General features: G+C 38.5%; 1 protein-coding gene and 1 long non-coding RNA gene across 2 annotated transcripts in view; one reads left to right on the top strand and one right to left on the bottom strand.

Moving 5' to 3' along the window:
- Positions 1-26084, bottom strand: LOC148408801 (progesterone receptor-like). The gene is made up of 8 exons (XM_088440541.1): positions 24786-26084; positions 18459-18610; positions 18180-18296; positions 12438-12713; positions 11303-11447; positions 7832-7962; positions 5897-6045; positions 1-3986 (listed from the first exon to the last, which is right to left on the bottom strand). Exons 1-8 carry the CDS (start codon positions 25763-25765, stop codon positions 3828-3830), a joined length of 2109 nt encoding a protein of 702 aa, XP_088296667.1. The 5' UTR covers positions 25766-26084; the 3' UTR covers positions 1-3827.
- A 163-nt stretch (positions 26085-26247) lies between these two features.
- LOC148408796 (uncharacterized) overlaps positions 26248-26365 on the top strand; it is a 70663-nt gene continuing 70545 nt past the window's right edge. The window contains exon 1 of the long non-coding RNA XR_015868549.1: positions 26248-26303. This is a non-coding gene — a long non-coding RNA (uncharacterized LOC148408796). The remainder of the gene's footprint in view (positions 26304-26365) is intronic.

Below are 26365 nucleotides of genomic sequence, written 5' to 3'. Positions count from 1 at the left end.
TCACTTTGAGTCATTATGAATTTTAATTGCCTTAAAAAGACGAAGCAGCCGTTACATCTTTGAATAACGTTGACAAAAACACATTCACATTGGTTAGATAGAACAAGAAAAATAACTAAAAGGCTAATATCACAATACCAAAAGCATCACTGATCAATATACACAGTAAGAGTACAAGTGAACCACTTTTTAATATGCAGTAGACTGGGCACATACCAGCTATACAAAAACATTGTGGGGCTACACTGTGGAGTTGCTGACTTGATGCCTTTTTTCACATTTACTTTGTGAAAAAGCATATTACGGCCAAAAATGAAATGAAAAATGAAGATCAGGTATTACTGTATATACATTTTCCAAACATTTAAATTGTATGTCAAATATCCTCCCATAATCCCTTTGGCTTTACAAACATTGGAGCAAAACACAGTAAAAGATTGTCATCATTGCTATGTACAGCGATGCAATGGACGTTATGAATTAGCTGCTTACATTTGTCACTGTACACCTCGACAACATGCTATAATGATCACATGACCTCATGTTCAATAAGCTAAGCGATAACCACACAGGAAGCATGTGTATAAAAGCATTTTTAAACCAGAGCCAGGAGACTTTATGGGAGGCGTGGAGATAATCTTGCTTTTAAATGTATGCAACTTGATATTTATTCCCTAACTGATCAAAATTGATACCCACGGGGTCCTTGGGGGCACGCGGACTAGATAGACTAAGTACTAGGGATGGGATGAGAAACAAATCCCCCGGGACGAGATGTCTCACGAGATTGGAGCCCATGCGAACGAGCAGACGAGACTTTTGCAACTTTTGTAATATCAAATAATGGCTAAGTTGAATTTTCCAGTTTTCAAAATATTTTCTTTTACCAAGCAAACTGCAGGGAAATCAATCTAGCGCGCAACTGGAAACAAACAGGAGAAAACACTTTTGTTCATTTCTGGAAGTCCAAAAACACATCTCCATTTAATTATTATTATTATTAATAATAATTATTATCATAATTGTATTTTCATAACCACTTTCCCTCCCATACATTTTGGTCACGTGACCAACAGAAGACGCATTTGACTCAGCCTGGTATGTTCAAAAGTGATCAGTAGCAACGGCAACTCTTGTCAGTATGTCAGCATTAAAGTGTGCAGGTTTAAGTTGGTATTACGGTTTCTGAATAATCATTTTGGTCTCGGAGCCACTCAAGCGCTGCTGGCTTCTGACTAATTTATGCTGGATTCTGCGATAAATGCTAACAGGCACCATACATCCATTATTTTAAGCGCTTATCCCCCATGCGTCACTGGGGCAACAGGCACTGTACATTAAAATGTCAACGTAATTTGTTTTATGGCGCCCTGAATTGGCGATTGGAACGCGATTTCAAAACGGAAGTCAACTCGCTCCGAGAGAACAGTTGGTGCAGTAGAAAGTCGAGTTAATAGTGGTCATATGCTTCGGAAAAAACTTCAAAAAGCAATCCAACGGCAATTGTGTCCATACATCGTTTAGTATACTAAGGTTTATTTTGAAGAGTTGGCTGGCCTACTCACCACATTTGGCGGCGTGTTTTACTATCTTGTTAGAGCAACTAGAACTCGTGCATTGCAGTGATAAGGAAACTCATGGCATTCTAATCTCGCGATGTCTCGTCGCGTGAGATCTCGTCCCATCCCTTATCAGTACAATAGTTTGAGCCAGGCATGCATTTCTGTGCCTCAGTTTGAATCGGGAAAAGACATTTAACAATTTTTCACTTCGTACTACGCAAACATTCCACATAAACAATTCCTAGAATTTACATGCAGTTTACTTGAAATTTAGTTTGCATTTTTTCTCAAAATGTTTGTCCTGCACTGTAGTAACCCACACTTTGGAAAGCCCAGTTTTAAAGGGAATATAGAAAATAAAAACGCTGGTACAAATGTACATTCTATGTAAAGGTGCAGATGAAATCTCAATTTCCATTTTGTTGGATTGTGACAAAAAACAAACAAAAGAGCGCACAACGGTAGGCAATACTTCCAACAGTTGAACTGGTTGCATTGAAAGAAGCCAAACGAGCATGCCGAAGACTGATCTGTTATCTTCAGGGCAATGAGATAGCGCAGTTTCATTCTTGGCAGAACCAACTCAGGCATTCTTGTCCTTCTCCCCTTCCAGTTCAGAGCTGGCTGTCATTTCTTTGTGTTTGTTGTCCTATTGGAACATTTCTAGCCTCTGATAAGGACATATCTGGCAATGATGAAGTCTTTTGATTGACTTTCTTACAGCACAGCCCATAGGCGCTTGGTGAGTACTTGCAACTTTTTTTTTTGGTTTCTTTTTATTTTCCTCTCAACTCAGACAAAAGTCTGCATAAATTCGAAGGGGAGTCTGCCTTGCTACTAATATTTTAAGCCCACCTGCACAATGCAATGAGGTTCAATACAAGAGCCGTATCAAAAAGGAAAATGTCATTTAGCCGTGCCCCTCTTTGAAAAACATCCAATGAGTCCAATTACATTTTTTGAATGAAGTATGCAGGAAATGTTAAGCTTAACATTGAGATTGCAATACATACATACATACATACATGTGCATTTCACTGACAATAGTGTACTGTAGTTCAACATGCTGGTCCTCCCCTCCATAAATACATAAAATACATTTTGAAGAATTATTTTAAGATTTTTTTGGGAAAGTAGATAAATGTGCTTTGTGAGCTTGTCCATGTACTTGTAATCAAAATGTGAAATTTAGGACTGGATATGTGTGTTTTTTTATTCATGTATTTATTTTAGTTTTCACTTTTTCTTTTTTAATTTTTAGTTTTTAGAACAGGTTTCCCTGTTTAAATTTTTATTTTAGTGAGGTTTTTTTTTCTATTAGTTTTGGGGCTCGGCCCCAATCAAATTGATTAGTTAATTCACCATTTTAAAAAATCTAAGTTGAAAATATGCTAAATCATGAAATTGAGGTTTTGTAAACGTGCCAGGATGCAGAATGTATCTCTTAACAAATTTACAAAAATTACCAAGGACTTTGTTGCATTTAAGCAAGTTATGCAGAAGCATTTTTTTTATACAAGCTATGCAAGTTTACCTTAAACTGATTTGAAATCAGTACACATATTCCACAGAATTAATCTTCAATCAAACCTAAATTTGGGATGTATTCAATTAAAATGGCTTAAAATTGTAATTGTCCAGAATGACTTTAGAAAATGATTTTATTTGTTGGCCATATCGCGCAGCCCTAATCGGTGTTTTTTTGTTTTGTTTTTTAAATAAATGAAGTAGTGTCATTTTTTTTTAAACTAAAGTTTTAAGCATTTAAATTTAGGCATTTTTTTTCACCTATGCTTTTTATTCAATTATAGTTTCATTCATTGTTACTGAACTATAAAAATCTTGCTCCCAAAAAGAGCACTGCAATTGTTTGATTTTTTTTATTTTTTAAGGTAAATACATTTAACATTTTATACATCCCACAAAATTCTGGAGGGACTGATTCAGTTAAAATCTGACAACAAAACTAAAAAATATTTTTATTATTAATCCAGCTCTTGGATCTTGAGACTGTGCAGGTGTACCTAATGAAGTATCTGGAGAAAATGTCACACATGATTTTTTTTTAGTCTGCTGGCAGTTTTGGTTATAGCATCTCAGCTCTCGACTAGCTTGAGCGATTCGGACCCCCCCAAAAAGACTAATATGGCTTAAAAGAGGAGATAATTTTATGGGAGAACATGAATATGAGCTCATCGTTGACGGGAAACAGTACAAAGCCGTTATAAGTTTTATGCTGGCAGCAAAAGATGTTATTTCCGCATTTTACTCGTGAAACATGATGGGATTGGCCAAACCCGCCAGGATCCTTGGTATATGGACTGAGATGATTTCCCCAATCATCTCCGGGAAGCTCACCTTGGCGTTTAACGACTGAGCTTGGACAAACAGGTCAAATGTAAACTGCTGCAGCTTCTTCACCGTCTGAAACACAGGCCAAAGGACAAGGGCTACAGAATCCACATGAAATATATTCTCTCTTAACCCTTGCATTAAAGTTATATGAATTACAATATCTGTTTCATTGGACAATGACAAAGCCCTTTTTTGTTGCCCATTATGCATAAAATGTATTTTATTATCATTAATGTGGGCTAACCTTTAAGTAATTTCCGTTTAATTAAGATCTGCTCGGGAAGAAATGAGCTAACCCGTGAGATTGATATCAGTCTCCCAAACAAGCACAGGGTACAAGTAATGAGCAAAAACTTCGAAAAAGTGCCTGTTTTTGAGATTTCCCCTAACCAACACCCCTGACTGACATGGTCAGCTCATCGGCAAACTTTGCTGAAGCCTGACAGCGATCCTAATCATTTGATCAGATGGTTCCGGTAAGAAAGGGGCTTTCGAGGACCGCATTAGAGAACTTTTATTCCCTCGCCGTCTCGGTTCGGAAGTCACAGTTCAGTGCATACAAGACGACGATTATGTGACTTAATTGCAGTATCTGTATTCCAAACTAGGGGGCGGTATTGCGCCTATATCAAAACGAAAACCGCGAAGAAAACAAATGGCGTCATGGCGACTTCGAAATCCGGAAGTAGATTCCGTCACCGGCGGGTCGTGTTCGGAAAGTTGTCCATTGTCAGGGGCAGTGGGCTGAGGAGGAAACGTCAACAAAAGCGAAACCGGAATTGTTAGGCCAATGCTAACTGCTAACCACTTAAAATCCGCTACTGAATCTTCAAAACACAAAAAGAACTTCAAATATTAGAGGAAACTCGCTATGTTGGGGAATCTTGCGTCTAATAAATAATGGAAACCAGTTTATAAGTGAGAGTAAGTGATTCTGAAAATGAATCGGTGGATAACAAACGCTGTGACACTGCATGGTGTTCTACAAATGGCTACTCCACGTTGACGTCTACCAACGGTAAGTCACATTTAAATGTTTTGTTTTTTTTGATGCTTAAAAATGCTTGGGGTCCTTCCTATACAGAATATTAAAATGTGCTTTTCATGTATTCCGTTGTTGAAATGTCACTGTAATGGATGAATTTATTATTTTAAGCATTAATATTAAATGCTAATATTAAAATTCTAATTTAAGAAAAACTTTAAAATAGTTCAAAGCTTGACCATTAATCCATAGTCTGCATTTTACACCAAGTTAATCTCAAGGAGCTCCAACAGTTCTAAATGATGCAATGTTGAACAAACTGTTACTTGCACTAATGTCTGCTAAAAATAAATTAGAGCTCAAGAATGGTACTTTTTGGACTTTTCATTGCTTTTCCAAACTTGTACAAACTGTGGTCCCAAATCTGAGGCATGTACCGAACCGTGAGTACACATTGAGTGCAATTATACTATTCATTTATGTTTTAATCAAATTTTCCAGGACAATTTGGATACGCTGATTTTAGTCACATCAACTGATTGATTGGTCAGAATCTGACCGATTTGCTTGGTGTGGGACTACCAATTCTATTAAACAAAACAACCAATTGTATTTGTTATAGAGAGCCCACTTTACTAACAGCAATTTTGTAGGTAGTTTTAACATGACAGTCAAATCCATGCGGCACACTCGTCAATTGTTTTGTCAGTCTTCCAGTTCAGACATCAACGGTTGTCATGTGGGCTAGGGCAATTTTTTGTTTAGGAACTAAAGATTCTAAAAACATACGCGATAGGTAACCTGAACACACTAGGGTGGCCGCATAAATTTTTTGTTTCCCCGCAAACCTTTTCTCTGTTTACCCACAAGCCGACCCCGGATAAGCAGAAGATAATGGATGGATTTAACAAATTGGCCTTTTTCATTTTAATGAGCATGGCAAAAGCCCAAGTTTGGATGCAAAGCACAATAGCAAGGAGCACAACTGACTTACCATGTGGAAGGAGTCCATCAAGCGCGTGAGGTGGTAGAACCTCTGCGAACTGGCTGTACTGCGATAGTTAACCAGCCGGTTGAGTTCATTGATGTAGCTATGGCGCAGCTCGTCAAAATACTTCTGGCTCTTCAGACCTTCCACTGGAACTGCAACAAAAAAAAGTTCCTTTTCATCACTACTTTTGTCAATTTCAAGTTGCATTTTTTTCCAGTGACTGGGTTCTTTACCACATGAATACCTAAAAAAAATATGTGCTCATGTATGTAGGTATTATCAATGAAATGTAATCTCATGGCATGTTCTTCCCAGTTTCCTTTGAAACATAAATCAATTTCTCATCAATTATTGGCATTTGTCATCATTCAAAAGTTAATGTTTCTAATGACGTCCATAGCCGTCAATGGCAGCGAATGAGTTAACTTGCATCATGCTTGGACTGTGATGGGAACACAAAAAAAAAATAAAATCCACTGGATGCGATCAAAACAACATGTTCCCACAGCTTTGCTAACGTTATAAACTGACAAACGTTTTAGGCACAATGACAACGTATTAGCCACGACTCATTCTTGTAGTTGCAACATCAAACCATTCTCCTAAATTAGCTCATGGACGGGAATATGTTGCGTCATTATCGTTACTGCTCCCCGGTGAGTCTTCCTCCTTACAGCTGTGCCCCCAATTTCTTTATTTTTTTTCTGCCATCACTAAGATATCACCCTATCAATTATTCAATCCAAATTCCAACAATGGTTGACCTTTTTTTTTTCGTTACATCTTTTTTTGCTTGTTTCTATAAATGTATTTTAATATAGCGAAATATCATTTAAAATAAGTACATTGTTTAGATATCAGGACTTCCCTCACTCATTTACAAGATCTAAAATTCTTGGCGAAGGATTTTATTCCCAATGTGCAAATTAGGCACTCTGCCGATATCCGACTGAGGACATGGTTTTGGTACTTTTGCTCAGCCTTCAAACGGTCTCAGTCTGGCTGAGTTCGCTTCAGAATCTCATGCGGAAGACTTCTGACTTGACAGTTGTGGAGAAAACCATCATTGACACCTTCCATGAGGAAAAGAAGCTGGATGGTCACAGAAAACTTACATCGGAGTTGAGAGAAATGTCAAACGACAGTAATTCAGAAATCTAGACCTTCATAAGATGATGGTGTCCATAAGATGATTCCACTAGAGCCACCCCTGAACCAAAAACAACACCAGAAGCGTCTGTACTTGGGCTGTTGCCCAGTGGTCCCAACTCCTCTTTTCAGATGAAACTAAATTATGGAGGAAAAATATCGAAGCACAAAAGTCCCACAAGTTTCCAGACAGTAATGGTTGCATTTTAGGAGCCTTGTCATTTGCTGATGCGGGTTTATGTTGTTTTATCACATCCGCAGCCAACGCGACTAATATTTTTGTGTACTTATTCCATATAAGTATTTGGCACCTGCCCACAAAGCCCAAACAATACCTGGTGTAGTAATCATGGAATAACAATACTTGATTGATCGCAGAACTTGAACCCCATTGAAAATTTATGTGCGATCTGGCAAGATGACGATGAAGCAACAAATTCTGAAACGCAGACGATCCTAAAGTCAATATCAAAGCAACCTGAGCTGCTTGAACACCTAAATTCTGCCAAAGACCGAATCCCATCATGACACATCTCCTTGATGCTGGAAATAAAAAAGATGAAGGCCTGCCAACGCACTCAGGACATATATTCACTTTTCACTGTTTAAGTTTTTGTGTATGTCTGCCAAATGCGAAAAAAAAAATCAAATAAAGGCTTGAAATATTTCACTGTCTGGTGAAGAACATTTGAAAATAAATGTACTTTCCCTCTGTATTCACATTTCTTGGCACTTCGCCTGTAGACAAGTTGGGAGAACTCAAATTTCGATGAAAAAATCCCAACTTACGAATGCTGAAGAGGAGCAGCGCCTTCATGCATAGATATTCCTCCTGCGTGAGCTGCATCAACACAAACTCCTGCGACAGGTGTTTCATTCTGACGCAGTGGTCATACATGGTGGAGATCTGCATCCGATGCCTGTGCATGATTAGAAAAACGCCGGGTGAGGGACCAAGTCAGCGGAACGCTCAAATCACAAGAGAAACGAGGCGTAGAACGTTTTGCACGTCTGACATCGGGTTGTGTGATGAGCTGCAAAAGGTGTGAGCTTAGCGTCTAATGATTCAAATTGTAACGCGCGGGGAACAAAAGTGGATTTTCCTTCTAACGATATTAGGTCAGGAAAAAATATAAATTGGGTATTTCCTATTCTGACGAGAGCAGGCGAGCGAGTGACCAAAGGGTTGCCACAAATGTTAAATCATTTTACTTCTGTTATATTTTATTCAGAATCGGGAAATAACCACGCTGTAAAAAAAAGCTTGTGAAAGCAGGACGAAGCGGGTAGAATAATATTTCATCAGTTATAAATGGAAGGATGGAAATGTAATGGAACATTTTAGATCGTTCCGCGAAATGTGACCGATCCCAAATGGCCGAATCAGTTCATAACCTTAGAACTGTATGAATATACTTTCTAATCAGTTCTGCATCTCCTCAGATAAAGCCAGGAGTCTTTATTTATGCAAATGCAAAATAACAGGTGTGCTGGGGCAAAGGGATTTTGTTTGTGTTACCAAATTTCTTGAGTTCAGGTCATTTCTCACAAGGCTGGCATGCCAGAGACTCAAATTTTTGTACTAGGGGTGAAACATTGGGATCAATAATTTAATCATAGTTCAAGCAATTATTTTTTTATTATCATTATGATGATTTGATCCATTTTTGTGTAGAAAACAGAACTCAAGTGGACACGGATTGGCTTAAACTGATAGAATCCTGTTTGGTGGGAGGGAAAGTTCAAGGGCAGAAGGAAGACATGAAAATGGAAGAGCAAGTGAGAGATCCGACGATATGTAATTTTAATCTTACCGATGACAACTTTGATGAGGTTGAGCGATTTCACAAAAGAAAGGAGCACTTATTCCTCCTGATAGGTTAAAATAAAGATTGCAGCCAGCACCGGGGACTCTTGTCAAATACAGCAAAAATGGCTGAAGCCACTTTTTGGTCATTGTAAATGAGTATTTTTGTCTGCCACAATAATATATCTAAATTTAAAACAACGCTTCTCAATTAGAATGAATTTGTTCAATACTAATTTGGACACATTCAATTAAAACAGTACAGTACAAATGAAACTTTGGAAATATCTCCAAACTGAACTGGTCTCAAACATGCAAATTCTTTAAGCAACATCCACATCATAAAGCTGGCTGAGAAAACAAGATGTGCAAACTTTTTAAATTTACATTATTTACAGCTCAGCAGTTAGCACACAACACTTCCATGTTTGATGTCATTTCTCCTTTGTGAATTTTCTACTTTCATGTATGTCATTGTGGGTGCCACCCAGTGTCCAAAATGAGGCACTACAGCAACATTTAATTCAGTTGAATTTTCTTTGCACTTCACTGTACTCCTTGAAAAGTTTTGTACAACCACGCTTTGGGGCATTTTGTTTCAATGTTTGTGGTTCATTGTATTGTAAATTTCCATTTGTTCCATTCTGAGGAGAAATTGTACTGGGATATATGTTTTTAGTTATTTTTTTACAGCAATATATTTACAATTGACCGCAGCTATTTGCTGGGAATTGGGAGACGCACATAGCAAAAATCTACATATAAGTTACACTAATTGTTTTTAAGTTCCATACCATGATTTTACCAGTCCGGCCCACTTAATACATTTTCCTCCACGTGACCCCTGACCTCAAATGAGTTTGACACTCCTTGTCTTGAACTTAAATGAAATGGGATCGCAAATGCGTATATGCAACACTGAAAATGATACTAAACAGAAACTAATGAAATTCCAATAAGGCTACCCCTTTAATTAAGCCCCCCCCCCTTTTTTTTTCTTGTGCAGCCCAATCTCCTTGCATCAGTTTGAGAAGTGCAGCCAAGCATAAGACTGACACCATATTGCTGAAACCTCACCACCACCAGCAGCTTTAAAGGTGCAGTACGCCTCCACTTCGCTTTGGATTAAAAAGCCCAACGATTATTCAATCGTCCCTGAATTTGGTGTCTCATTACACTGACAGTGAAGCTTTTTTGTCCCCGTTAAAGGATAGCCTTGCCTCTGCAAGAGACAGTAAGCAGCCAAGTGACAGGGAGCACTTCAGTCCATTTATTAACACTTAGCGCTCACATTTCTTTCAAATAGCTGAAATTACCCACCTTTTCTGAATTACACGAGCTCCACCAGCTGTAATTCACCGCTGCAATTTGAAGCTGATAATCCACCACACCTTGAAGAACAACCGAGTAATCCGTCTCCCGTCCTGATTCCTCACGCGGAAGTTGGCCACTTAAATTTACCCTTAAATGTAATTTTAACAACTTGCAACTGTTTAAGTGGAGCCTAATGTAGTCACAGAACTTGGTTGAAAATTGATTTTAACACCAATTTGGGACATATGTTAATCAGGAATATCCATCCAATTTTCTACCAGAGCTTCCCGAGTACAATTTGCATGTTACCTTCACGCTTGCAGATTTTTTTCTACAGATACCAGGCACATTCTAAAAACTTGCTTTACTCAATTAGATAGGTGTGAAAGTAAGTCTTGTTTGTCTGTGTGCCATGCAAATGGATAAAAACTGAGCCAATGATTAAAAACTAAATTAAAAAAAAGCAATTTTTGTGGAGTTGAATTATGCATGGCCTATCCTATCTATGTCTAACCCATTCCCTAAAATAAACTACTTTTTTTGTCTCATTAAATAAGCAGAGAATCACAAAAATCCATTAGTGTCTTTAAACAAATAGAAGTGCTTAATATTTCAATGTTAATCATTTCAGCAGAGCCTTTTTGAGGTTTTTTTTTTTTTTTAATAATAACGCTGGTATAGGTGCCATCCCAAACTATATACTCCCTTTTACTTTGTCAAACACATTTGTTGCCACTTTGCATAATTGCAGCATGGTGTCAGGTTTGCGAACATTATAAACAGGAAAATGAGAAAAATAGCAGACTAATGGAAATCCAATTTATGCTTTTTCTTCCTTCCAAAAACGATGTTACCTTCACATTCTCCTTGCACCTGGCGGCCAATCGCCATCTATTAAGAAGTTCTCTAAATAACTTGTGTAAAGGATGTACATTAAAAGAGCAAACATAATGCAGACATTAGCTTTTGGGTCATTATTGAACCAGTTGCAATTCAATCAATGGAAAGAATTATATAAATTATTTTTTTCTACTTTTTTGGGTGATTTTATATAAGCAGGGTATCTTGAACGAGTGGAAAAGATGAGAGAGGCCAAGAAACCGGTGTCGGAAAATGTGAAATGAATTGGGACGGTTTACTCGTTGAAGACGAGATCAGGCGCGAAGTACAGCATCTTGGCGTTGGCGTTCTTGTAGGAGCGCCACCCCAAGGCAAACACCATCACAGTCATCCACGAGTTCTGGATGACAGTCATTTGGTCATCCACATGGAGAGTCCTAAAACCTACAGTGATTTGGATAGTTTAATACAAGTCAAAATGTTGAAAACATAACCTATTATCTTGGCTTATTAAAAGAAAAAAAATATTACACGTGCCCAGAACTGCTGTGATTTTTACATGATTTAATTTTAGTGGCACTACTTTCATTCATTGACTTTTTTTGCTGTACTGGTTATCCAATAATCATAATGTAAAAATAATTTCGCTCAATCAATGCTAACATAGATTTTGCCCATCATGGGTTATTTGTATGTGTATGTGTGTGTGTGTGTTTGTGTATATATATATATATATATATATATATATATATATATATATATATATATATATATATATATATATATATATATATATATAATTTATATATATAATTTATTCCTCTGTAGTTAGAAATAGCTGTTACTAGATGTGTTTTGGTAATTAAGTACTAAAGTAATATGTTATCACTTATGCAACCAAAAGTGTTAGTATTTTATGCCTAAAGTAATTGGGGACTTTACAAATTCAATTTCATGACTACGCTGTTGTAGTTTTAGCAGGTGCGTTTAGTAGTCCGGAATTCACAATATTTGCAGCCTATTTCAACAGCTCATGTAAAACATTTGAAAACTACCCATCTTTTTTTTTTTTAAAGAAAAAAAAAAACATGATGTTCTTTGATTAGATTGCTGCCTGAGTATTTTATGCCTAAAGTAATTGGGGACTTTACAAATTCAATTTCATGACTACGCTGTTGTAGTTTTAGCAGGTGCGTTTAGTAGTCCGGAATTCACAATATTTGCAGCCTATTTCAACAGCTCATGTAAAACATTTGAAAACTACCCATCTTTTTTTTTTTTAAAGAAAAAAAAAAACATGATGTTCTTTGATTAGATTGCTGCCTGAATTGATGGGAACATTGATGATGTTCTGGGTGTTGTGTCCTGACTGCCTTGGCTTGTATAATAGGTTCAGGAAGACAATTTGAAGAAACTTGAAAGGCAGCGTCTTACCTGGGAGTCCTTTAGCCCATTTGACCACTTTGACCAGTTGTCTTTCTCCAAGCTCATTGAGGCTGCTGAGCAGAGAGGCGGCTGAGTCGGGCTGGCCGAAATCGTAGCCCGCGTTAACCACCTCCGGTTCGATGGACTCCAGGATGTTAAGGAAGACCACTTGGGAGTTGGAATTCAGGCTCGATACAGGGGAGATATTTTGGATAACCTCTGCTTTATTAATGGGAAGATCCTCTTTGGCGTTTTTTGGTTGCCCAGTCTTTTTCAGTTTGCGTGCTACCAAAGGGGGAAAAAAATACAATGTTGATGTCAGTTTTTTGTTGAATCGTATGCGCTTAAACAAAAGATGCAGAATCTATCATTTCTTTTTATGCCATTATTCCAAAAGAGTAGAAAAGATGACTGCAGTTTTGAGACTTCAAATCATTCCACTTTTAAAATTAATTTAAAAAAGATACATACAGCCAATGTGTCTTTTTTTTTTAAAACCTAACCAAAACAATTTTAGCCAACAATACCCAGACTAATCTCATCTCCGAAGCCCGTGAGTCATATTGAACAGATGAGTCTCATCTGGTGAACAGGTCTGTGATCATCATGTGTGTGGGGTAGTTTTTTTTTTTTTTCTGCCCTCATTTGAAATTCTTTCCTACCTTTAAGATTTTGCAGAGTTGCAAAGACATCTTTGAAGCACAATCATGGCCATTTGCATTGCATTTGGGATTCATCCTCCACTAAAAAGTGGAGTGAAATTGAGAGTTGGTGAATGGAAAAAGTGCACTAGCCAAATTGAGAGCTGGCGACAAGAAAAAGGTGCACTCGCTGACCTGCGGCAGATGCTGCATCGGAAAACCTACGCTCGGAGACCAAACTAAACTTTGGATCAGTCGACACAGTCAGATGACTGTTAATAGCGTATATTAGTTTTGTTGTGCTTTTTAAAGTTTTAACACCATGAAAAATCCAACAGAAACCAAACGAACATGGTCTACTTTATCTAATGGTACCAAAAACAAATAAAAATACATGTTTTTATTGGACATATCAGTCTATGGTAAAATGCTGACGACGTTGTCTGGTAAAAATTTAGCACTCAAATCCTAGGGCGGCGGTTTAGACTGCTTTACTGTCTCAGGGCCTGGATGTAAATCACAAGGGAATGGTGTCAACAGAAGAAGCTACGCCTTCTGGAGTGGCCCAGGACAAGTCCTGACCTCATTCAAATTAATGTGCTGTGGCATGACCTCCCAAGAATATTGCTCAACTAAAGTTTTGTAGAGTGGTCCAAAATTCCTCCTGACCATGTGTGCACTTCTGATCTGCAACTACAGCGAATATTTGTGGTTATTGCTGCCAAAGGAAGCTTATAACCATTTATTAAATCCAAAGGTTGACATAGGCTTTTCACCCTACACCAGGGGTGTCAAACTCATTTTTATCATGGGCCACATTGTACTTATTTTCTGTCAAGAGGGCCGGTATGACAGATTTTACCTAGTTTTGAAATCAGTGGCCGGCAAAAATTGTGCAAAAAAAGAGATTGGGAATAAGAAAATGCATTTTTTTTCCACCGCATTTTTTTTTTAAAGTTGAAGACTACTTGCAAGTTTGATATTTTAGCCAGAAAGTCAAATCAGCATTTCGCAGACCACATAAAATGATACGGTGGGCCCGATCTGGCCCCCGGGCCTTGAGTTTGACACCTGTGATCAAAGGCATGACGTCTGCTTCCATTATTAGAAGGAATAAAGGATGGAACTGACAATTGACAAAAAAAATAAGATGAAATACTGTTGAATTCAATTTTAAGAGTGTTCGTCACGTACTTAAAACTCATTTTGAGATCAGAGGTCAGCAAAAACTTCAAAAGAAAAGTTGGAAACAAAAAAAAAGGTTTTTTTCCTCCCAAATTTTGGGTTGAAGACAACTTGCAAATATGGTATTTTAGTCAAAAACGACGTCAAATTAGCATTTGTCGGGCCACATAAAATGATGCGCTCAAGCCCAATCTGACCCCCGGGCCTCGAGTTTGACACATGTGACGTTTACATGTTGTGTTCAGCATAAACATAAAAGCGATTGTGTGACTTTAACTCCAGAATTGTTTGTGTTTGTTTGTGTGAGTTCACTCAACACCCAATCACATTATATGACCAATTAAAGCAGAGATCAAGGTTATTTTTCAAGTATTTACATTTTGATCAAAGACAAAAAAAATAATTTTACAAACTACTACAGAAATCAGTAATTACTCTTAAGGCTGAAATTGGAGGCTTTTGATGACTAAGCAACGGCTTTGATTGCTGAATCGATCATTAAAATATGTGTTGACTATCCCTTTAGTGCAGTGACACTGATGATGCCTGTGTGTGTGTGTTTTTAAATAATGTTATCCCTACTTGCCCATAGAACAAAAGAAAGTTGTTTAACCCTAGATTTCCGGCTTTGAATACTTCTGGACACTACAGAATGGGAGGAAAACAGTCCAATGAAAAAAAATTGGCGTAATTATGTTTACGTTTCCTTCCTTGTGCAGCTCCAGTAGCACACAAACAGAATGGAAGTCCCGGTTTGAGGACACACACTTGTTGCGCACAGGTCAAAATCATTTCTGCGGTTAATTTTCCTGCCTGACGACTGACAGTAAATGTTAATTGTCTGGTGATTGCTTCTGTGGAGAGGTTCTTATTAAAACCGCCACTTAACTTTGCGGCTCAGTTCACTCAATATTGAATTGCCACTTTTAGATACAACTTAAGCCAGCCTCAAACGAGGTGGAGGTGCGAGCAAATTGCAGATTATATAAGGAGTATCATTCGCAAAGCTGACGTACCTCCATTTTGATCTCATGACAAACATCAAATAAAAACGCTTAATTAAAAGTTCCTGCAAGGGGATTGTCAAGTCGTGGTCTTGATCCTTTCGTAGTACAGTGTAAACAGGTTCTGTTGAACTAACTTTCAGAGACCCATCCCTCAGCTCGGAGCCAACATAAACAGAAGACTTCCAATACGGGGAATTCATATACGTTGAATGTGAAAATTTTGCTTGGCTAAAACGGCCAACACGATGAGTGAGTTTTCAAATTTGAAACGCTCGCTGGCGGGACTCATGACGTCTCCTATCGTCATGACGCATGAACAATTTTTTGATAAATATGGTGGAGAGGGGTTCTACGCCATACAAGGAGATGAGCTGTCTTTTGCACATAGATGCACCCTTCCTGAGCCTTCTTTTTTTTTTTTTTTCTCCTATTCATCCGTCAGATGAAGAGCTCTAAATATCACCGCAAGATGATTTGGTGAATGAGGACAGCTAGCAGGAACTGCATCCTGCTCTATGAAAAAGCTCCTTCGGTCTTATTTGAGGAAATAATTAACATTCCAGGATTAATAAAGAATTCATTTAATCAAAAATTAAACCTTTTAAATGATACTTGAGCAGATGCCAAACTGAACAAATTTAATGAAATCAATCATTTGCCTCACTTTAAAGACTTCCCATAACTGGAAGAAATAAAAGTGTATCTTAAAAATGAAACAACTGCTACTAGTACTACATGTACTATTCCACGATGAACTAGTACTAGGCACTCAGTAGAGTGCTGACCTCTACAATGGCTGAACAATGCTAATTTGCTCCAGAATTATGGCACAAATCCAAATCTGGATCATGGTCAAAAATTAATCACTTTATCCTGTTTCTACCACAGCTGCTCATCAAATTTTATTTGGTTTTGTTCTCACTGAGTTGCACTGGTCAAAAAAAAAAAGTAAATTACATCTGTTCAAAGCGCAGCAAACTATGCATCACCAAAGGATTCTTTCTTTGAGTACAAAAAGAAAAAAAAAGATTACATCCCTTAATTTGTTTCCGAAAAACAACTTTTGTTTTCTTTGCATTGAAAAAACAAAAGCATTCTTGCTTTCCCGGACAAATAGAAACATAACTCACAAACACGCATATTCTAACATGTTTTCGGAGAAAAAAATAAAATACCGAGAAAATGTTGACTATTTTGGCCTCTGGGGGAAAAAAAAAAAAAGAATAAATGGCGCCGCGACATGCAGCAAAACGAATGACGCATTCACGATGAGAACATACGTGAAAGGAGTCTCCTTTTAGCCCCAACTAGAAAAGGTGTGCCATTTTTATGACCAATCACTGCATTAGAAGGCATTTTTGCTCCACGGGTTTATCACTGACTAGTGGCCAAATTACCAGCAGGTCCGCTGCTTTAATTCGCATGGCTCATGTCAGCTTTGTGCCCGCCGTACAATTTTCACTGTAAACAGAATGAACAAATGGGAGGGGAGTGTAAATTGAACACAAGACCAAAATTAGTCCACTACATGTCAATCCTTGCGGGCTAATATGACAAGCAGATGTGGCTGACAGTAAGGGGAAGTGAATGAAATAGGTCGAAATTGCACGGCGGCTCAGTCAGGGGCTTGATTATCGCTAACATCCCCTATTGTGATGATGCCGCAATTGAGGAGAGTTGTTGAGGATGTGCAGCGGAGAAAAACTAAAGTACTTGGTCTTTCTTGGCAAAGCGCTAATACGTTTAGAGCTTGGCCTTACCTGTGATGTTTTTTCTTCATGGAGTGCACTGATCTATCATTATTATCACTCATTAAAACTGAGATAACTAATAGTCGGGATTTATGTAGATCTTGGGCTCGTACGGGTAAATGTCTCCCGTGCTAAAACAGCCAGATTGAAGTTCTACTTTCCAAAAGGTTATTGAGGATTTCAAATTTTAGCCGTTCGCGGTGGAAACAAGTCTTATTCGCAGAGCGAATTCTGGTGGCTCATTGAAAATTTGCAGTACTTTTTGTAAAGCGCAACTCAAAGATAAATTCATTAAAATCTTATTATAATATTCATTTGATACTTGCCAAAAATAAAATCTATTTTTTTCCACAAAAATTAGATTTCAGATCATGTATGATTTTTGATGACAAATACACAAGTGAATTGCTATATATTTACCCCAAAACAGGTGGCTGTAATGGGTCTTAACTCAAAAAAAACAAAACAAAAAAACATGAAAAATGGCGTCTTGATGATTTAAGAAAGTGAAGACTCACACTGGCGAATTCTTAGCTGGTAGCAATCGCCATTGCAAAGGCCAACTTCAAAATAAAAGCGTATTACAGCTATTGTATTGACATCTATGGACACAAGCTTAAAACTAGAAAATAGAATGAAGCTCGAATACCTTTCACCCTTTCACTACCATTACTTTTTTTTAATTAAAGGGACAGTGTGTAAGATTTAGACCATTTTTCATTAAAAAGGAATAAATGAAATGATTGTAAATTTGAAAACCTTGCAAATGAATGTGTTCATAATGAGCATCAGTATGTTTTAAATATAATCATGGGTCTAGTTATCATTAAATTATATTACATGGGGGGTGGCACTTCTCCGGAGGCGGCCATGTTTGTTATAGCTACCGACAATGGTAAATGCAGCACCCGCTGCCCCGTAATGAAAAATATTCTAAATCTTACACACTATCCCGTAAAAAAAAAAAAAATAATAAACATCTCACGTCCTGTAAATACAATTGACTCATCTGGTTCCTTGATAAAAAAAAATTTACGTACAGTAGAACACTCAGGATGAAGCGAGATTGAACCAGCCCCCACTATCTGCGATTTTTATCTTCGTAGGACCTCTGTCCTCAAGTTAAATGGCTTTTTTGTTTTTACACATAGTGTTAGTCCACCCTACCTCCAAGAGTCATCCCAGCTTCAAAGCACTTCTTCAGCCTACAAGATGGACAGTTTTTTCTCCTCAGTTTATCGATGGTGCAGTCGTTCTTGCTGGCACACAAATATTTCTGCTTGCCTTTGGATACAGAAGAGATCAGATGTCAGATGTAGAGAGGTCAGGAAGGAAGAAACAAGGGCAATATCTAGGGTGTCATTTGAGTTACAACCAAAGATTGTGTGTATGAGTGTGTGTGTGTGTGTGTGTGTCAGACTTCAGCACTCATTTCTTACTGTTTACCTTCTGCTGCTCTTTTGAAGAAAACCTTGCAGCTGCCGCAGGTGAGTGCACCATAATGGCACCCAGATGCCTCGTCCGAACAGATCAGGCATGTTCTCTGTGGCGGGTAAAAGTACTCCATGGGGAACATGTGCTCTCTGCCAGTTTCAAACCTGCAGTCCATCAGAAGAAAAAATGTCATGTACTCTATGTGTACTCATTCATGCAATGTGTACCTGCGCATGTTCATTGATGACTATAATGCATCCTATTGAGCAGCTGTAGGCCTTTTACACATTTTTCCTTCTCCGTCATACATCATTTATTCATTGGCGCCCGGGCCCCCTTCCATCTTCGTGTCACGCCCCCATTTTTTTTTAAGCAGAATCACACTGTAATCGTTGTTCCATTATTTTTCCGCATTTTGCGGACCGGATCTGGCCCCCTGGCCTCGAGTTTGACACCTATGCTGTAACTTGCATAAACGCTGTCAAACGTAGTTGGCAAAATAATACAGTTTTAGGTATAATCATACCAATTTTATAAATAATTTCATTTATATTCGGGGCGACGAGTGGAGGATGCGTGAAAAGTTGTTGTTGTTTTTTTTCTGGTGGGGGTTTTAGCTTTAGTGTTGCATAAAGACCTCTCTGTTCAAATACTGTAGCTGCATCAAAAATGCCTTATTTGAAGTTTTAAAAAAACTAAAGCTGGACTTGAAACTCGTAATGCAAAGCATGTGCAGGCAGTGTATATTCAAATGGCGGGAGTTACATGCTTTCACGTGGTGTAATAAATCGACAGCCTCCAACTTTTGGTTTGGGACTGGGGACGGTGTGGGAAATATTTGCGTGTCAAAAGTGCAGCCAAAGGGCTGACGGGGTGGGTGGTTGGGGTGGAAGGGGATGGGGGCAGGGGGGCAGGATGCGCCCAGCGTCATCCCTTGCGCGCAGACAGAGATGAGGAGGGAAAAAAACACCCAGACATAACGACGACTCGCATATCAACATTCACATTAAAACGGACAAGGGCAAAATGAGTGGGGGAATTTGTCCCTTTTTTTTTTTGCACAAAACAATATCAGTTTAACCGATTGGGGGAAAAAATGAGCAAGAAGGTGTAAGCTTGCAAAGTGTTAGTTCCATTAAGGATAAAAGTGCAAAATGTGCCAGCTAAGATCACTGTGCTAGATCTCAGAGGGCGCACATTAACAAAGGCGGCTGCACGTCAGCCCGAATGCAAATGATACAGGAAACCGTTCCATCCCATTAGTGATAATTGTGCTTATCTTAAAATATAATGCAGTAGTACATTCTCAAACCTTATGTCAATGTTGAACACAAAATGAAGCCACGAGGAACCAGGAAGCTATTACTATTTTCGACTGTTTAGTTTGGCTCCGAGTGTGTTTCTAATTATTTGTGGAGACCTTAACAGTTTACTGCAGATGAAGTTCAAAAGCTCCAAAGTAAAGCTGACAGGAGTTTTTTTTTTTTTTTTTTTTCCCCATGATCTATGTTTTTCTCAATATGATTTATCACTGGCCCTGATAGTGGCAAGTTTGTTCGGCCATTAGCATTGCACCTTGAAACACATTTAATTCAACCATTAGCATTAGCATCATTATCATATATATACATATACATACTGTATATATATATATATATATATATATATATATATATATATATATATATATATATATATATATATACTGTACATATATATACATGTATGTATATACATGTATGTATATATATATATATATATATATATATATATATATGTATGTATATATATATATATATACGTATGTATATATATATATATGTATATGTATGTATGTATATATGTATATATATATATATATATATATATGTATGTATATATATATATATATATATATATACGTATGTATATATATATATATGTATATGTATGTATGTATATATGTATATATATATATATATATATATATATATATATATATATATATATACATGTATACATGTGTATATATATATATATGTATACATATGTGTATATATATATATATAAAATATATATATATATATATATATATATATATATATATATATATATATATAGCCGCTCATCCATTTTTTATGAATTCATCATAAAGTCTTCCATACTTTCTAACACAGGATCTTATTAAATCATCACACCAAATAATTTTGTTTCAAAGTCAGTGGCAATAGCGTTCTTTGATCCTTTGATTTTTTTTTTCGCCTAAAATACAACTGTTGAACAAAACTACAAAATTGGACTCTTGCGGTTTATTTTTGCCTGAAAATGGCATCACTGTTGCTCAGGGCTCACGTAAGGAGCAATAACAGCACTTTTAAAAGATGATTTTGACTTGACTTCCCCTTTTATAAGTGTCTTGTTCTGTGAATGGATTCAGTTTCTGCTTTGGTTCCAGTTGCTCTTGAGTCCTTGCTTCCAAGTCATCTCTTGTTTCTATTTCATTTTTCTCCATTTTTGTTGAGACTTTGAATCTTCTAACTTTTCTTTTCGAACATTTTAGCAAGCACTCCCCTGCAACTGAGTCTTCAACCCTACCAAACGCTTAAAAAATCTTTCGAAAACATTTAAACATATATAATGAATTGAAAGCGGTGGATGGATCCTTGAGTAAGAAAAATAGCGTACAAGCTAAAAATATGCCCATATAAGACGTGTATAAGACTTATGTACATATAAGACGACTATGATGAAGCCACTGTGCTGTACTGTACAAACCTGTCCAGTACAGTACATTCTGTTTCAATGCTGAAATAAAGGTGTTGACATTAATTCAAATGTTACCCGTGTCATAATCCCTCGCAGCTGACATTACATTGCGTACAGAATGGGAAATGCAATATTGATCACAGGAAGGACAACCGCCAATCAGCATTTCACAAAAATGATAGCAACAGTCTGATTGGCTGAGTCGGTAGTCATTTGACAGACGAACGGTACCTGACGTCAAGGAGAAGTACTGTCTGATAAATGCAGCCGTGACATTTGGGTTAGTTGTATTTTGACATCATTGCGCATCATGTCTGGAAAAACTGAACGTACTGTAACTCCTCAAATCAAAAGCTTTTTTTGTTGTTCAAAGCCACTTTGTTCTTTTTCAAGAATTTAAGTTTAAATTAGTGTACAAAGGAAAACAAGTAAAAATGGGTTTTTGTTTATCTGTGTAAAGTCACTTTGAATTACCGTACTGAAGAAAGTGAGTACAAATGAATGAATTGGAGGCAAGGAGTTATGTGCATGAAGTAGTCTCTGGGCTGCTCGCAGGGGACTTTCCCTCGTTCAAGGCGCATGCCTGCGAGCATTGCATGGGGTATTTTAAATCAAGTGAGGCTTTGGGTCTTGTTATAAAAAGACTGAATTATTAACGTATTCTACTTAAGAGATGAATGCATGCAACATCCAATATTAGGGATGGGCAACTACCAATAACAGGTATCACGCCAATATCAAATATTTCCAGGTATCGGGTACTTGCAAAAGCTGCAAATACTAGTCACCGATACATTCACTGGGGCCTTGTTGTGACAGGAATTTACTGGCAAGAATGGCTGACTATGTTTTTCTAGGTAAACGTCATCCATGTCAATCATGTAAGTCACAATTTGTGTGAGTCTATTTATGTTTATCATATTTATATCAATGCTGAGTGTGCATTTTTTGTTTTGTGCAGTTTTTGTTTGCTAACTCAGTTTGGGGCATGATGCTTTTCTCCATTCAGGTATTTCCTTTTTGAAGCATGTACTTGACATATGCACTTGCACTTATTGACTGAACAAAATGGAATATTAGTTGTTATGCAGTGCATTAATTTTTACAAGCACCGTAATGAGTTTATTTACTTGTGTTCTATATATAGAGTGCTATACTCATGTGGCCTACTTTTTTGAACTTGTCCAGGATATTTTAATTTAGATTTTTTTTTCTTATGGGTATTTAGTTCTATTTTAATTGTACTTGCTTATTTTCTTTCATTTCAATAGTAAAACTATCAGAATTAGAAATGGTATACGTCCATATAAAATATATATGAATATCTGTATAAAATAATTTGAAATAGTTAAAAGTTGCACATCATTTTGAAAACTCATTTGAGTGTTTTTTCCCTTTAGCTGTTGTATTACAAATCACTTGAAGTGCAGGACTAAAAACTAAAATTGAGTTTAATTTCTCAATATTGACCATCACTTTAAGTGAGGCGTTAATTTAACAATTCATTTATTACGGGGAAGAGTTGGGTGTCTCTCATATTTTGGTGGCCTCATTTATCTACTTAGGGAGTGATAAAAGAGTAGAAGCACCTCGCACTGTGATGTAGCATTCTTCGCCACTGAAAAGCGACTATAGTTACTGTTTCAAACAAAACGGCAAGGTTTGAGGCACAACTTGTTTCCGCAGCATGGAAGTGCCACGATTTTAAGACGGGCACCTGTGTCAAACTCCCAATTCTTCAAGCTCAGATTCTCAATTGTCAAGCACACGCAAACTGCCTCAAGCTAATAGGTGAAAAGTGAAAGATGAAATCTTAAATCCACATCTGGAGTCAATGGGCTGCAGTGTGAGATTTTCAGTATCAACACAAATAAAAATTGGACAAAAGGAGTTAATGGCGCGGTGTTAGGTTTCTACTCTCCACGCAAATAGAATTTAGTTGGCCTCAATCGCATTCTGTTTCGCGAGGCCTCATTTGCGATTTGGCTTCACCGCCACGGATGCGGTTCTGTAATTTACTGTCAATATGGTTTGATGGATGGTGTCGGCAGACTGAGCTGTATTAGACACCGCCGAAGACAGACAAGTGCTCTGGAGCGTGAGGGATGACATCAGCGGGACATCGCCTCTGTCTGCTGCCCGCTAAGCTCTGTTGACAATTTGTTTTTGTTCTTCATAATCCGAGAACTTTAGAATTATCCTTTTTAACAATCAGTAAAACGCAATCGTGCTTCAATTATTGGGGCCATTTGCTGTCATGTCATAACATATGGCTGAGGTAATTTATCAGAGAAATAACCTTCCCGTTGTGTAAATGGGATTTGACAGGAGTATCGTGTCATTAAGGTATTTTGAGATTATCGGTTTCATTGTTTATTGTTTAGAACTCAGACCAGCTATTCATTTACTACCGCCCACGCATATCTCAAAGACGTTTTTTAGCGAGGTGTGGGGTCCGCCGTGGATTAGTTGGGGCACACAGAAAAACAGCCATTAACACTCTCAGTTTCATCAACTAACATGCATGTTTTTGGAATGTAAAGAAAATAGGGAGTACCTGATCAAATTGAAATGTCACAACTGCTCGCAAAAATATCCAAGGCAAATGTTGACCCAAAACCCCCAAACTGGACTAGCAACTTAACATTAAAAACTGAAATTTGATCATTTCATACACACACACACACACACACACAAAGATCCAAGCCAAATTTCAACCCCGAACCCTCAAACTGCATTTCCAGCACTTTAATTTCAAGCCTTAATTTAAAATTGAAATTGTATTAAAAGTCGAGTTAAAGATCTTACATTAAATATCGAAATGTGACAATTGCACACAAAAAAACCCAAGCCAAATTTGAACCCAGAACCCCCAAACTGGACATACAGCACATTTACAATCAATGCCTTGAATCACATTCTCACCCAGGTCATAATAATAAACTTTGAAATGTGGCAACTGCACACGAAAATACCCGAGCAAAATTTTAACCCAGAACCCTCCAAACTGGACATCCAGCACAATCAGATCAAGCCTTAAAATACAACATTTAATGACTTAAATCACATTGAGTGTGACTCGGGTCAACTTAAAAGCCTAATATTAAACTAACTTAACAAAACTCTTGGATCATGAGGATTATGTAAGTCAAAAGCCAAACGGTATGGTGTGAAATTGTTAGGCCACCAGCAAAAGGATTTCATTCCAATTAAAACTATTTTTAACAATGGTCAAGTAAAAGAAAGATGTCACGGTTAATACTTAAGGCCGGTCATGATCCGGTCACTAAGTCACTAATCTGGCAAGCATTTATTTATATTTTTTTTTGGGGGGGGGGGGTGGGGGGGGGGTCCATTCACCATAAATTAATGCCAAATGTGACCCCATTCCAATTATTCTTTTTTTTTCAAGGTAAACGATAGTTAAATTTCATGAACTGAAACCATGAATGAAAAGTCTCATGTGCTGGATTTAGTTTTGTCGTGCGCCAAATTAAGTTACCCATTTTTTTCATAATTAAAGTTACACTGATCACATTTAGGCTCATTATAAATTATGCGTTTCTCCCCCGTATATTGAAGTATCGGCGTTACCTGGAGTCGTAGGCGACGTCGACCCATTGTCCCATCTCCGTCTTGATGAAGTTGGCGTTGGCGTAAGGCGGCATCAGCATCCCGCTCGGGGGGTACCACTGCTCGCTGCGTCCGGGGTTCCTCTCGTACGGCTCGCAGATGAACGCCGCGTTGGTCCCAGTCGCGTGCGGCGCGGACACGCACTGCCTGGGCCCCCAAAGCTGCGCGCCGTAGCGCTCCCCGTGGGTGTAATTGATGCCCCACTGCGCCTCCTCAGGCACTTCGTGCAGCTCCTCCGATTTGACACTGACGCCGTACTGCTCCAGTTGGTAAGCACCGGCGTCGGTTCCGTAGTCCGGCGACACCTCCATCGGCTTGTAAACTCGGTACGGCGGTCCCACCGCGCGCTCGTGCTCGTGCGGCGTAAAAACGGTCGCCAGGTGATGCTCGAGTTGTTTGGAGGTGAGCTCGCCGGGCTCTCCCAGCACGAACTCCAAAGACGCGGTCGGGCTCAGGTGCTGCTGGGCCAACTCGGAACTTTGGAACATCGCGTCCCGGGAGGAGCACCTGAAAGACTTTGTGGGGACCAGGGCCCCCGCTTGGTATAAGCAGCCGCTCGCCTGGGGGTGCTCGTTGGAGGCGCACTGCACCGCGTCCCCGGTGTCATTCGAGTCCATGGCGAGCCCCAGGGACACGGACACGGCTTTGCAAAGCTCGCGGGCGGTCTCCGAGATGGAGCGGGGGTCGCCCACTCGGCACTGAGCTTGGGGCGAGTCCTTGTGGGGGTCGGCCGCTCTCGGGCAGCTGCTTTTCCCCCTGTCGTACGCTCCGTAAATGTTCCCATCGTCCGCTTCCTTTTGCCGGCTCGTCTCACCTCCTGCAGAGTTTTTGGCCAAAAAGCGAATTTCTTCCGTCTTTGGCGGTGCATCTTCGCCAGTCGCTTGTTTGTCCCCCGCTGGCCATAATGCGCTACAAGATGACGGTCTGCTACTTTGGCGCATTTCCCAAAAGTGTGTTTTTTTTTTTTTTTGGCCACTTAACAAGTCCGAACTTCTTTTTTTTTTTTCTTCCCCGGTGCTCAAGTCAGCGCGACCGTGAAGGCGTCCAAAGAAAGTGTGAGAGGATCTTAGAACTGAGCCTCGTCAAAAAAAAAAAAAAAAAAAAAAAAAGTGAGTCAGACTTCTCTCACTGGACAACAGAAGCCAAGACTTCGCTGCTGCCTTCCACCAAGCACATATATAAACGCGACGACGGCTTTCGTGGAATTAAAACGTGTTGTTTAGACAACGGTTGTTTATCCAATTCAATTTGTGATGCACGCGACTCACGCAAAAGCCACAAAGCAATCCTTTGAATCAAATGCGCTCCTCCTTGCGTAATTCTAAAGTGGCACGAAGTGGGCAGGGCACATCTTACGCATGTTATAGTCTTCATGGCTGCTCTTAAGAGGGGGGAGGGGGGGGTGACACTATTATGTATTTTAGGCTAGGCTGGATATTTTCGCCCTTTGACCATCTGCCCCCACAAACATTTGACAAGGTTCGTTTTCCAGAGCGATTTGGCCTTGATCTGGCCACATTTTAACACACTGATCCTTCTCC

The sequence above is a fragment of the Hippichthys cyanospilos genome, chromosome 18 (genome assembly GCF_059441005.1).
Source record: "Hippichthys cyanospilos isolate Australia breed blue-spotted pipefish chromosome 18, RoL_Hcya_1.0, whole genome shotgun sequence".
Taxonomy (NCBI): domain Eukaryota; kingdom Metazoa; phylum Chordata; class Actinopteri; order Syngnathiformes; family Syngnathidae; genus Hippichthys; species Hippichthys cyanospilos.
Note: the sequence above shows the minus strand (reverse complement) of the source record. Positions and strands in the feature narration are given on the sequence as shown.

Coding starts and splice junctions, on each gene's coding strand:
- LOC148408801 (XM_088440541.1), bottom strand. CDS start 25,765: ATGCGCCAAAGTAGCAGACCGTCATCTTGTAGCGCATTATGGCCAGCG. Junction 12,714..18,179: donor AGCTGGGATGACTCTTGGAG/GTAGGGTGGACT, acceptor CCCCTTTGGTAG/CACGCAAACTGAAAAAGACT. Junction 7,963..11,302: donor CCTGATCTCGTCTTCAACGA/GTAAACCGTCCC, acceptor AATCATGCACAG/GCATCGGATGCAGATCTCCA.